At 38.5% G+C, this 13515-nt stretch overlaps 1 protein-coding gene across 1 annotated transcript; it reads right to left on the bottom strand.

Annotated features, from left to right (window-relative positions):
* Nucleotides 1–340: 340 nt before the first annotated feature.
* LOC109993393 (caspase activity and apoptosis inhibitor 1) lies at nt 341–4931 on the bottom strand. Its single transcript, XM_020646347.3, has 6 exons — nt 4741–4931; nt 2421–2615; nt 1545–1629; nt 1388–1445; nt 1208–1275; nt 341–1084 (listed from the first exon to the last, which is right to left on the bottom strand). Exons 1-6 carry the CDS (start codon nt 4843–4845, stop codon nt 579–581), a joined length of 1017 nt encoding a protein of 338 aa, XP_020502003.2. The 5' UTR covers nt 4846–4931; the 3' UTR covers nt 341–578.
* Between the last annotated feature and the right edge of the window lie 8584 nt (nt 4932–13515).

Genomic DNA, 13515 nt, shown 5'->3' with positions numbered 1-13515 from the left:
TGTTCTGGAGAGCAGCACTGCAGGCGTATCTCCTGTAGATGACAGCAAAACGGAGCTGGGACCTGCTCAGCTTACATCGAAGCAACAGGGCCCTCCGTTTCTCTCACGTGCTGAAACCTTTCAACAAACATCATCCTGAAAATGTTTACTTTTCTGCTGTCTTGACTTTTATGACTGATATAAATAATCACACTCTGTCCTCTGCGTTCATTAGAAACATCACGGTGCAGCATCACGGATGTAATTTGGCAGGTAAACACTGCCATCTAGTGACCAGAGAGAGAAATACATCTTTAAATATCAGTATGCTTTTGAGCTCAGATGGGATTCATTCAGAGGGTAGAGGACAAGCCTTTTAATGTTTAATCTTCACTAAACATTCAGCACAATCATTCCAATATGGAGCAGGAACATGACATAGTTTGAATGGCACACTCGTAGAACAATACATATCACACACACAAAAAAAAACAGTCATAAGTTGCCATTTCAAACAAAAACTAAAAATAACCATATGTGGGAGTTTCATTTTTGTATCAGTATGAATGATTAAACCATAAATAAAACAACAAAATGCTCTACACAGTTTTTGTTACGACAGGTTTTTTCCCGTCGCTCGCTTTCATCAGCGCCTTAATGGCCCTCGCCCTCATTTCCAACTCCAGAAGCTCCAGCTGCTGAATTGACGGCTGACTCGCTGCCGCCCCACGACTTGTAACAGATCCACTTTGAACAGGTGAGCTTACATCTGGAGGCGGCGGAGGTGCAGTCACTTCTACGGCCTCTTTATTGGATGTCGAAGAAAATGCCAAAATCTCGCTAACACTTTTGTCTATGTCGCTCTGAATGTCTTTCTTTGCTTCTGTTGGTTTACCGCCTTTGGGGGGTTCGGGATTTGCCGGGTCAGGTTTAACCGCTGGGTCAGCATTTACAGCCTGGTCAGCATCTTCCTGGTTGCTGTCCGCTGCTTTAACCCCTCCGTCCACGGCTTTCACAGCCTGCTCCTCTTTATGTCCCTCGATGTCGCTGTCGTAAGTGTCTGCGTTTATACTCAGGACGTCACTCTCCTCGCCTGACACACCCTCTGTGAAGACAATTACACAAAGACCTTTTAAATGTAAAATACACATTAAACATTCTGTCTGTCTTTGAAGTCTGTGATACACAGCCTAAGGGATGTTATTTGTGTGAATTACATATTCATTACCTTGCTTAATGTCCTCAGTTTTTGCAGTTTCTTTGACGCACGATGTAGAGTCAACAATATTGTCTTGCCTTGTTGGGGGAAAAAATTTAATTAACAAATAAAAATGTGTGGGATGACAACATGTCCTTTGCTTTGATCCTAAAATGACATCCAAGATGAATCACAGCGCTATTTACTCACTGGCTTTCCACGGTCTCTTCTGGATTTCTGTCTCCATTTCCAGATGTAATTTCTTCCCCTGGACACAAATAACAGTTTTTAGTGAATTCATTATTTTCCTTGTGTTCGAATGTTCTGAGTACAGAGAGTGAAATATGTATCTGTGAAAAGGTCTTACCTGATAAGATCTGGATCAGATTTGTGTCTGTGATCAGCTCCAGTTGCTCCCAGCACAGCTTTTTCATTTCGTCTAAACTACAGTCCTGTGAATGATAATTTGTTGAAATGGGTTCTTGGACTGTGAGGTACTTAAATCGCCTCTGGAGAAAACAGCAGATTGGTCAAATATATGTAGTTTGATATGTTTTGTCACAACAACAAAAAAAAAACACTTGCTCTCTAGTTGCCAAGAACATAAACAGGTTTTACATTCTTGACATTTTTACTGCACAGGTCCATAGCTTAGTCACGGCTATAGAGAAGAAGAACACCCAGTGTGGAACAGAGACAAAAACTATTTTGTATCACACTCAAAGAAATGTTTGATTCGGAAAAGTAAAAAGGTGAACAAGGTGACGTTTTAATAATGAAATGAAATCAAACACCTTTAATATATGCACCATGATTAAGAACGAATATGGTTTTGAAAAATGAAGGAACAAACCTGCTCATGAAACGATCACAATAACTCAAAGTGCTTTGTCATCCAGAGCCGGTGATGTTTGTGATATAGCCGACAGAACAAAATATGGCCACACATGTTGGAAGACAACACTTGGCAAAGCAAAATATTTGCTCCTTAAATCCACAAACTGTAGTTAAAACAACAGTGTGACAACACAGAGGAAACTCCTTTTAGTCATTTATGGACTCTCATCTTGAAGAAACATTTATGGAAGTCTAAAGTCGCATCACAAATGTTGTGAAATGACACTCGGTAAGACTTTCTCCTTTGATTAAAAAAAACACGACGGACAAAATGGAACGGACACATATGTTTGAAGAGTTAAAACTTTCAGACCAAGATTTAGTGTGTTCAATTGTACACATTTACCTTTAGTTCATCTGGCAGCATTTTTCGAAGTTTCTTGTCGCCCAGCACGCGGAAACACTGCTCCAGCATCTCCTTTCTGTCGCCGGCAAAGGCAGTGATGGGCTTGAACTGCAGGCTGAGGTCAAGTCCCCCGTCCTCGATGTCGCTGCCAATCCTGTCCAGCTCCGGGTCGGCAAGCTCATCCTTTGGTTCCCGCTGGAGGAAAATGGCACATTGTGTGAAACAGAGAAAAGTCTTGGAAAAAAAGTCTATGTGCGTTGCTTTTATGAAGAGGATAAAGGATGAAACCCTGCAACATCAACTATGTTAAGCTTAACAGGCTTAAGTTTTGTGTCATAATAAATGTTTTGCAGCATAATAAGAGTTAGACTGTGGTACTGTAAGTGAAAGATATCTTAAACATGCATTAAAATGACAGGCTTAGTGATTGCACTTAACAAAAACACAGCAACTCCTACTGCCCAACAAAGGCAAAAGGCAGTAACTTGAGTTTTTGTCATTTTTGGATCATTACAGATGTGCTTTATTATGTGGACAAATATCTTGAGTCAATTGTGTTGGTTTTTTTGAGAAAATAGTAGGTTGTATTTGCCTTAACCAAAAGCCCTTGAGAAACCAAGGCAGAGTCTTATAAGGGTCTTTGTCTTTGTACTGCAGCATTCAGGAATGCTCAAACTGAGTTAAGGTCTTCTGTCTTTGTTTTACTGCAGTGGAGTTAAAGGTGTTATGCCTTTGTTTTAATATCTGTCATCAAGCACTTCTGACACACACAGTAGCTTGACTTAAGTGTAGCAAAGAAATAGTGTTGGTTGTGTTATTTTAACCATGCAACCAGGTGAAATACAGTACGAAATACAGGACTAAATAAAGTACTAAATACAGTATCAAATACAGTACTAAATACAGTACTAAATACAGTATCAAATGGAAGTGAATGCCTTTGTCCTTGGCATGACCCCTTATTATTGTACAGGCAATGCAACGGCAGAGTACCTTAACTTCCAAATAAGGGTCAAAGGTCATGTTTGAGCTAAAGATTTTTATGAACATTAACAACCTCATTAAAAAGACAAAGAACTGCGACATTTCCAATATTCTGCAAATCATATGGCTGGACAACAAAAAAGACTTTAAAGTCATTTTTCTCAGTTCTCCACTCGAGTTAAGGTCTTTTGCCTTTGTAGGGCAGCCAATTTAGAACGTGTTCCCTTTGACATGTAAGATAATAAAAACAGGTGTAAAGACATTCCAAAAATGTACACATATCTCCGTTAACCACATTAATTCTGCTTATTATTCTTAGTCTGATGTCATTTCTGTTCATTGGGTACCTACAAATTACAAATCAGTGTGTAGGTGTAGTTTTTATCATCACAGCACCCCTGGGTGCCAGACACAGACAGAACACACTGTGAGCCTAAATACACAGGATTGTTATGATTGTTATACTGAGTCCATTTGGATGAGAAGACTGTAGTCAGGACATCAGAGCAATTTAACATTGAAAGGTGCACAGAGCATCAATACATCCCAACTTTGAGGTTATAAAGTTATATATTTTACTATTATTATTATCATTATTATTTAGCATCAATATATATACTGTAAATTCTATATATTTTTATTATACTAGTCTATATTATATAACATTTAATTATATTACACTATATTGTTCATATTGCACTGTATTATACTATATTATACTACATTATATTATATCATACTACATTATATTATACTACATTATATTGTATAACTGCACTCTGCATTACTGTGGTACAAACCTGCCTCTCTTCTCTGCTGTTTACATCACTTGCTGCTATTTATTTATCATACCAAGTCACTTTAATCATCACTTGTCACTTTATCTTGTCATTCTCTGCAAATACTGTTTCAATTCCCCCCAGTTAACTTCATCATTCATTCTGTACTTGTATATACCCCGTTTTTATTTGTAGTTTTATTTGTATTTATCTTGTCTATTCTGTTTAATGTGTATTTTGAATTGTTCTTATTTTAATTTCGGATTGTATATTTAAACACATTTTGACATTTATTTTCTCTGTGATTTTAAATGTTTTTTTTAATGTGTTTTTTTTTCCCACCCTCTGTCATGATGTTTTCATGTCTTGTGTGAAAGCTATTTGAATTACCTTGTTGCTACAATGTGCTATATAAATAAATGTACCTTTCCTTTAACATAACTCTTCTTCTTAACAGGAAAAAAAAAGTAAACAAGTACACCTTCTGGATTTGGTAACACATGGGGGACCTTTATGTTATTTATCATAACAAAGCCTCGTTAGATTGAACTACTCACCTCCGCGTTTGCTTCCGTACTTCTGCGTTTAGTGTTGTCATGTCGTTCTTCACTTTGTGAGTGTTTCCTTTTCTTGTCAGAGCTACTTGACTTCTTTTTGAGCATTTTTAAAATAACAAGAGCTTCGTCTTCTTCTTTAAAAAAAAAGGCGTTCGTGAGCTGTGGAGATGAAGCTGAAAGTCGCGCGGAAATTGCGTCATAGGGAAGCGACGCATTTTGTAGTTCTTTCTGATTTCTTGGTTACTGCCATCAACTGCACGGGGGTGGTACTGAATTTCTTTTTTTTTTTTTTTTTTTTTTAAACATCAATGGGAAGGAATAAAAGTCACTCATTTGAAGCAAAATCTACCATACTGTAAACTGATACTGTAGTTATTTAGATTATAATGTAAAGATGTCATTAGGTTTATTCACTGTTCTCTAATGTCAGTCAGACCTGACAGAGTTCAGAGCTTAGAACACCAATTACAGCTTAGCTTTGCTTGACAGCTTGTCAACTGTTCTTCCTGATATCTGCAAGGATGTTTGGTAGCCTTGTTGTCTGCTCCAGTGTTGCAGACGTCACAGTTTAGTCTAGGTGGGTCAATGTGACCCTGATAATGGTAATGTCTTTTGGGGATATCTGCGATGCCTTTCGAGAAGTTCTGCAGATGTGATTGAGCAAGACACGAGTACAGAAGTGTGATGTTGAATCATGTCTCCTCGAGGATTCATCTGATGTATAAACTTTCATCAACGTAAGCCATCTGAGTCAACTGAGTCTTATTGCGTGGAGTCAAGTCTTAGTAATTTCTTCAACAGATACTATAAGTCAACATGCTGTTTCTTTATTTGCCCCATAGGTTAATCAGTGTCATTTAACCTTATTAATTTTCAAATGCACAACATTTATTTTGAATTGCCTATTGTTAAGGCTGCATTCAAAATGTTCTAAATTGATTGCCTGACTTATTAAATGGGTATTTCATTGCTAAGCTAAAATAAAAAATAGTCCAGAATTTGTAAATTTAGCCTCTAAATTAACACAATCTCATTTTACAGACACAGCAACAGACTTTCATTCTCGTGTTAGGTCACTGTCTGGGAATCTTCTTGCTGCATAACTCCCAGGTTTTCTTCTGCACCTTTCGCTCATGCTGAGAGCTGTCGTTCCTGTGACCTCTCAAGCTGTTGATGGAAGTGCAAATACGTTCAAACTGTATACCATTATGATTTTACACTTCAAAGCTAGCTGGGATTACCAGTGACAGTCAATCACAAGTCCTCTTCCTGTATCTCACACAGTCTTGCCATCTCCCAGTTTCCATCTGCCTTGCCATTTCATCAAATACAGCTGTATCGGATTCATTACTGCAGCAACCTTCAAACCTACAGCGGCTGCTTATTCACATCGTTCAGGTTTCACATTCAAACTGTTTCAAAGGAATTTACAACAGAGTTTGGTTTTGCATAAAAATGAATCATAGGTTAGGTATATTTGGAAGGCTACATAATAAGAATGCAAAATTTAAGTATGAAAATGTATTGTAAGCACATTTAATTATTTGATCAATGGACATCTGTGGAAATCTCAGAAATAAAGAACAATAAAAAAAAAAAATGTACCTAAATAGTTTGGCTGGCATCACAGAAAGAACAAATAGATTATTAAAAATTCCCTTATCATTACAACTAAAGCTTAAAAGGGGATCAATGAAACATGTTTAGATATATATTACCATGCAGCACAATACAAAGATATATATATATCCTACCTAACACTCATTAAGTTTACGTGCAAGACGAGATTCACAACAAAAACATCCCATCCGGAGCACATTAAATTACATTTCGTCTATAAACAACTCTGCTGCCCTTCTTATTACCACCCAGGTAGCCATGCATTTTCTTTAGCTGGACCAGGGACATGGGTTTCAAGGTGGTGACGACACAAACAAGTTGTAAATCACTCTAATTGGCTTCCCCGCCTCTCCCTGAAATAAGTTGGGGGCCAATATGATGACTGCCCGGGCGCCATGGCGACAGCTGTCTCCACATAATGCAGGTTGTTATCCTGATGCCATCCGCCAAATTATGCAGGGGATATGGTGGAGGGTGGGCATCGATCACAGTCCCGTCACAATGTGTTTTCTTTGCAACATCTGCTCCCATGTGTCGGGATATCGCCTCGTTAAAAAAGGGCAACGACGAAGCTGGCAAAGTTGCATTTTGAAGCCATGAAAAGGAAAAACAACAACACTCTGTAAATGAGAGTGTGTTAAGTGTGAGGACTACAGCCAGCTCCAGAAAAAAAGTATGATTTATCTTTTCACAGCAACATATTATTGCATTATTGAATTAGACAGCGCTAACATAAATGCTGTTATACGCTGCTCAGTCTTTAAAAGTGTCTGCAGAATAAAAGGCGAAGTTGTATGAAGCCAAAGCTGGGGTTGGTTGTTCAGGCCGTCCACCAACGATACCGAGGAACCTAAGAGAGCTCAGGAGCTCCCAGGAAAAGATGTGGTTAGTAACTGAGAGAGAGATAGAGAGAGAAAGAGATAGTAGCTCAAGGTGCCAGTTTTGGTGCACGAGGACGAGGACTTTCAGAAACAGTGTGACATCTTTTTAACAAGCCTCACAAGACAACTATTAATTGGGACAGAAGACTGCATCAGATTTGATATGGAGCACACATATAAGCCATACTCAGAGTTACGCAGAGTTACTTATTTCAGCACTTCTGGAAGTTTTGAAACACATATTTCGAAGGCATATTAAATTGTGTGTGAACTCTTCAATCAACACCCGTCCTTGACAAATCCAAACTTATTGACAATGGGAGTTTTTCAGTGAAGAAAAACAACTTCTGTGCCAGCTGCGATAGAACCTTTTTAGCACGTCAGACACACACCTGAGAGTCAGCTTCAAAGACTTTTTGTGAGCCAATTACTCCCCTGAAATGTTAAAAATATGACTTTTTAAAATCTCTGCCAGGTTAGAGCATTTTGTGTACGTTTGTGAAGGTGATCAGGTTAACACAACAAACCATGTGGTTTTAATACACTGGAATTCTATAGCTTTTGTTTGGTGTTGTGGCAAATATTTAATGCATGAAAACATCTCCATCTTATGATACAATAACCATATCTTTTATGGCAGCATCCTGCTTGTTTCAGTGTCATTCTCGATGTCTGAGAAAATATGTATCTTCATTTTGTTTTTAAAGTGAGTGCTTTATGTAACAGGAGAAAACAAATCTTACACCAAACAGTTTGTTCTAGATTTGCTTTCCAAGACTATGACAATTGCTATTATTTCACTGCTCACTGAAAAGACAAAAAACTCCACGAAGAAATTTGCTAAATTTAAGGTTATAATCCATTTTAATTAGACACCAGTGATTGCGATCTTTCAATTCTGTGCAAAAACACAGTGAGCAGTTACAGTAAAGTAAGCGGCCATTTTTAGCAAACTCATGTTAGCTAAGAAAGACTTCTTTCAAATGTAAAGTGTAGCACGGTAAAAAGATAGACCTTGACTCATTATGTTTGTAAGAGCTAAGAAGTGGCTTAATGCTTCAAAACCCATTAACTACTGTTAGCCTACAGCTAATGTTAGCATTGACTGATTCTTCGCTAACATTACAGTGAGCAGTTCTTTCTAGCACATTATAGTTAGGTAGGAATTATTTACTCTTCTAATGTAATGTGTAACTATCAGATGAGGAGAAAAGCATTCATCCATTTCTAACGATAAAGCGGTAAACGCTAAAATAGCTTAAGATTTATTTTGCTTGCATACGTCACCATGTCCCCCTAGATTTTCAGTTTTGTTACAGTTGCCGCTCCTGTGAACATTACTGTCAGAATCTCTACTTTCATATGACTTACATCCGCAACGGAGCAGTGTGACATTATAAAAGCATTTGACCTTCCTGCCCTGATCATGACATTTGAAGGAAATGGCCCCCATAGGAGTATGATCAATGAAAACACAGGGATAACCAGGAGGCCTGTTTTGCATTTAATAGATATAATGGTTAGCAATAACCTTTAACACTACAGATATCCACATTAAAGTGTTTCAAGTTATAGTCTTAAAGTAACTAATAGTACCACATAAAAACACTGAATAATGGCACTAAAGCACCAAAGAACTAATCACTCTGTTTGGCACAGGATTCTCACACAACAGCTCTCCTGCTTCCCCTCATTCAGCATGTTGTTAACTTAAATATCAATTGTTCCCACTTAAGCAGCAGCTTTTCTCCACGGTGCAGCTCGGCAGCTTGTTAGAGGACTGCAAAAACAAGCCGGTGTGTACACAGTTGCTGCCTTGAGTAATGAAAGCCAAAGACGTCTATTAAAAATCTATTCATTGCCTCACACAGCTTTCTAAGAGAACTGTGGCTCATCAAGAACAACAGTCAGTGCTGAGTGAAGGTGTTTCCAAAGGGGTGGGGAGGGGGTATTCGAAACAGGCAACATAGGAAAAGAGTGTTGTCAGTTAACACTCAAGCAGAGGCATATTTAAAATATTCATCAGCCCTGTGAGGTTTGAATTAGACATGTTTAAGTGCTCCAAGTGTGATGCCTTGTTTGAGAAAGACAAATGAGCAGCAGCTTCAAGGGATGAGCACGATTCAGATTTTGTGAGACAGTGTTGTCTAAAGAACAATAGGGAAGTTTCAAAGTTGTAGACGTTACTTCAACGCTGCCCGCCATGGCAGCAAGAAGAAGAAAAAAAGAGAGAAGGCTGTAACAAAGATAAATGAACTGACAATACCGCCTCTACTTCAGGTCCATGTACGTTCTCTGTTTGGAGCTTTAAAGAAGCAGAGTGAGATTTTCTGGCCCAACTTCACCAACTACTAACTATTTGGCGCTTTCAAAGGCATAACATGTTCTTCATCAGTAAACTGAGCTTGTTCAACTGCCACAAAAAGTTAACTTTCAACCTGTGCATTGTTTAATGCTTCTCTTGTAAATCTAAGGTGTGTTGAAAAAGGTGCTTTACTTACATAACTTATGTTTACTATGTTATACCAGTGTGTAAATTTTAGCACTTCTTTAAAACCTTGGCGACGTCTGAGAGCTAGTTCAGGCAGACGACTCCAGCTACACACTTGACATGCGTCATTATCCACAATCACCTGACAACACCTCCTGCCAATTAGTGGCCTATTTAAGCTGCAAGCCTTCGTTCACTCCCTCGGCTCTTTCATTGCCAGCTCTGACCTGCACCAGTACTTCACTCTTGCTCAGCCCCAACATCCACCTGTACTGTAGGCTCCCACTGGGGGGGTTTAAGATATCATCCCATCACTCCTCAACTGTGAGGAGTGATGAGGTTGGAGCTTATGCCAAACACTATTTCCTGCTGCTGCAATACATCTACCATGTGTAGGTGATTGTTGCATTGCTAAAAGTCAAAAGGTGAAATACTGGCAAACCTTTTTTTCCACTAAACCAGATGTTGCTCATCTACTGAACCTGACTGCTTTCATTTGGAAGTTTAATCAGATGTGGTGCACTAATTATTTCATACTCGTCTGTGGAACTCAGCACTAATTAAACTGGAACTGGAAAACACTGGAGTTGAACGTAGATCATATTTTGAAGCTTAAGGCCACAGACCACGATGCTGTGTGCTGCAGCTTGTTGGACTTTGTATGCACACAACATACCATAATGTGCTTGCTTTACCCTCAGAAAATTTGTCACACAGTAATGCATTACTTTGACTACAACAGTTTTTTATGGAGACTTCTCTCATGAGAGTTGGAGTAAATTCTCGCTTTATTCCTCCACCCGCAGCAGAAATCATCTGGAGAATATCTGTCTTAAATCTGAAGTGTAACCAAGGAAAATAAAAAGAGGCTTTTTTTCCACAGCCGGTGTGTATTTCGCATAAACCTGCCGAGTGATGTCAGTCATAATCATTTTCCAACTGTCACCGCAGCAATTTTTCAATAGGCATAAGCCTTTGACTACTTATGCTGTGAGGCTTTGTGTTTAGTACATAACAAGATATAAAAAAAGTGCATTTCTTCTTAGGACAGGCAGTGAGATAACATAGTGGAAGTGGGATGAAAACCACACTGGCATGTTTCATCTGCGTACACTCGTGAGATGAGTTTAAGCAACATGTAAAGAAGTGTGTGTGTGTGTGTGTGTGGGGGGGAAAGGTCAGGAGATATCTGTAAGTCACCCTATTTGTGCTTCTGCCGAGAAAGAGCAATGAACTTTGAAGCTTCTTTGGAGCACAACCAGCAGCTCACTTGCAAGGTTTCCCAAGAGCTGTGCTCCGTGTGCGTTTGAGTTAGAGAGAGTGAACAAGCAGGGAGAGATAGCCTCTCCGACCAGGCAAAGGATGGGATTTGGTTTTCCTCTCGCCTTTGATTCAGTAATTGAGGGCTAAGATTGGAAGGAAAACTGACAGGTTTTTGGCCCTCAAGAGCCAACCCTTAGCCTTGCAGAATCCTCGGGCACTGGTTCATTCCCAGAGCGCTCAGCCAAGGTTGGGCCCATACATCTCGCATTTAATAGAGAACAGAAATGGTGAAAGATGAGTTCATTGTTATCTGCTTGCTTGGGGATTGTCAGGGACTATGCTTACCACCTGGCTGTCTTCTTCAGGCAAAGTCAGAGCAACCTTGCATGAACTCTGTGAAGAGTGTTCCAGGCAGAAAGGTTACCTGAAGTAAAGAACAAAACTTGTTTGAGAAAAGAGACAGCAACAAATTCTTGCTCTTCAAAACATTTCAACACCTTTAAACATCAGCCACATATTAAAAATGTATCACATCCAACGAACCTGGGAACATTTCAACATGGTTAGTCGAATGTCTTCTTTATTTGGCAGTGTTGTTGTATTTTCATTATGCACAGTGATTTCAATGCAACAAAGGTTTTTAATAAGGAGGTGTGTTTTAAACATTAACAAGAGTAAACAGTCACACTAACTGCTCTGTGAACTTAAACTGAATGGTAAAATTATTACAATCAAATGACAACTCCAGCATACTGACGTTCAAAAGCTAATTTCAACCACCGTCCATCTTAGCATGCTAACATTAGCTAATCAGTGCTAAGAAAAAAGTACAGCTGTAACAACATTTAGGTACATTTTAGCATGCTAACATTTGCTTATGGTTGCTAAATGCAAAGTGAAGCTGTAACTATTACCTTATATGATTAAATACACAGTGAAAAGATGATGTTAAAACAATATAAAAACAGGCTACATTTAACTAGTTTTTAAATGTTTTTTTTTCTGTATAAAGCCTTAAAATGGCAAGTCAAGCAGTTTTTTAGTCTCATGTGTCTTTTACTTTGAAACTCCCCAAGTAAAAAAAGTAGCAAATCAAATGTCTGTAAATCCTTTGCTGTCAAGATAAACGGTATGAATTCATACTACTAAGAACCACCTTTTGCTTTACATCTGCTTGGCAATAACAGCAATCAACGTCATGTTATCAGGATTCACCACATAAAATGAAATATATATAATAACCTAAAGCATACCCCCAAAAAATTTGGTGGCAGAAATGCAGGAAAATAAAAGTTTGATATATCCCAAGGTAGCTTTGAAGGGACAAGCCTTTGCAGAAACCTCTAAGTATGATTGACAGCAGCCAAGCCTGACATATTAGTGCCATTTCCAACTGTCAGAGGGATATTTACAGTCACATAAGCCCTGGATTTATCCATGACTAATTTTAGAGCAATTTCTCCCTCTCTCAGTCTATCTCTTTAAGGCTTTCTGAGAGGAAATCTAAATCAGGTCAGATAAAAATATATAGCAGGCTGCTGTGGCGTGGAGCCACAATTTTTAACATTTAGAAATGAATAGATGCACACAGTATACATCCTGCTTGCATTTCCAAAGAGGAGGATATGAATTAGATGCTTTTAATTCTAAGAAGACTGTCACTGATTTGTCTTAATTAAATATAGGCCTACATTGAATATTTCCATAGATGGCACTGTTTCATTGCAGAAGAGACAGACAGGCTCTTTGCTGCCCAGAAACAATGATGCAAAAGCAGATTTGAGTTCACCATGAGTATGATGTCATGCTGTGACAAGCATGAGGTGAGGTGTATATAAAAGTGCAGATCTGCCTTATTTAGTTTGTTCCACCTAAGGATGTAAATACTGCATTTTATCATCGTTGTGACTAACATGAACAGTAAACCTTTTTAACATACAACATGGTTCCTGCTTAAGAGTCTGAAGATGGAAGATAAAAATGTGTTATTGTCTCGTGAGGCTCTGTAAAGGGAAGAAGTGGGAGTAACTACTCATGAGTCTGGAGAGTGTCTGACTAAAATGTCTTTTGTGAGTCTCAAGTGTGTATTAAAGCCTCCTTATGCTCAGCATATTATTCTCATTTTAATTTTGATTGCACAGAATGGTTGTATAACCATTTTAATTATGGTGTAATTGATTTATTTAATGTTTGGATGTGACTGAGTCACTGAAGGATTAACCTCAAGGCTGGCTGAAAACACTGGCTAAACTCCAAAACTTACAAAACTGAAACATGTGGAAAATACTTTGGCTCCTTGTTTTACAAACCCAACTATTTTTTCTTAACAAAAGCAATTATTAATTTGTGCCATCATTTAGTTTGCCTCATTGGTTTTGATATCCAGCAGCTTTACCTTAGTTATACTGAGCAGCTAATGTTAGCATGCTAACACCCTAAACTAAGCTGGATACAGGGCTAGAATAACGTGGGAGCCAATGGGAGCTCAGTTTCCATAGAAGCAGTAAAACCTTACATCTG

This window comes from Labrus bergylta, chromosome 22 (assembly GCF_963930695.1).
Source record: "Labrus bergylta chromosome 22, fLabBer1.1, whole genome shotgun sequence".
Lineage (NCBI taxonomy): Eukaryota > Metazoa > Chordata > Actinopteri > Labriformes > Labridae > Labrus > Labrus bergylta.
The sequence above is the reverse complement of the archived record's forward strand: the minus strand, read 5'-3'. Positions and strand labels throughout refer to the sequence as shown.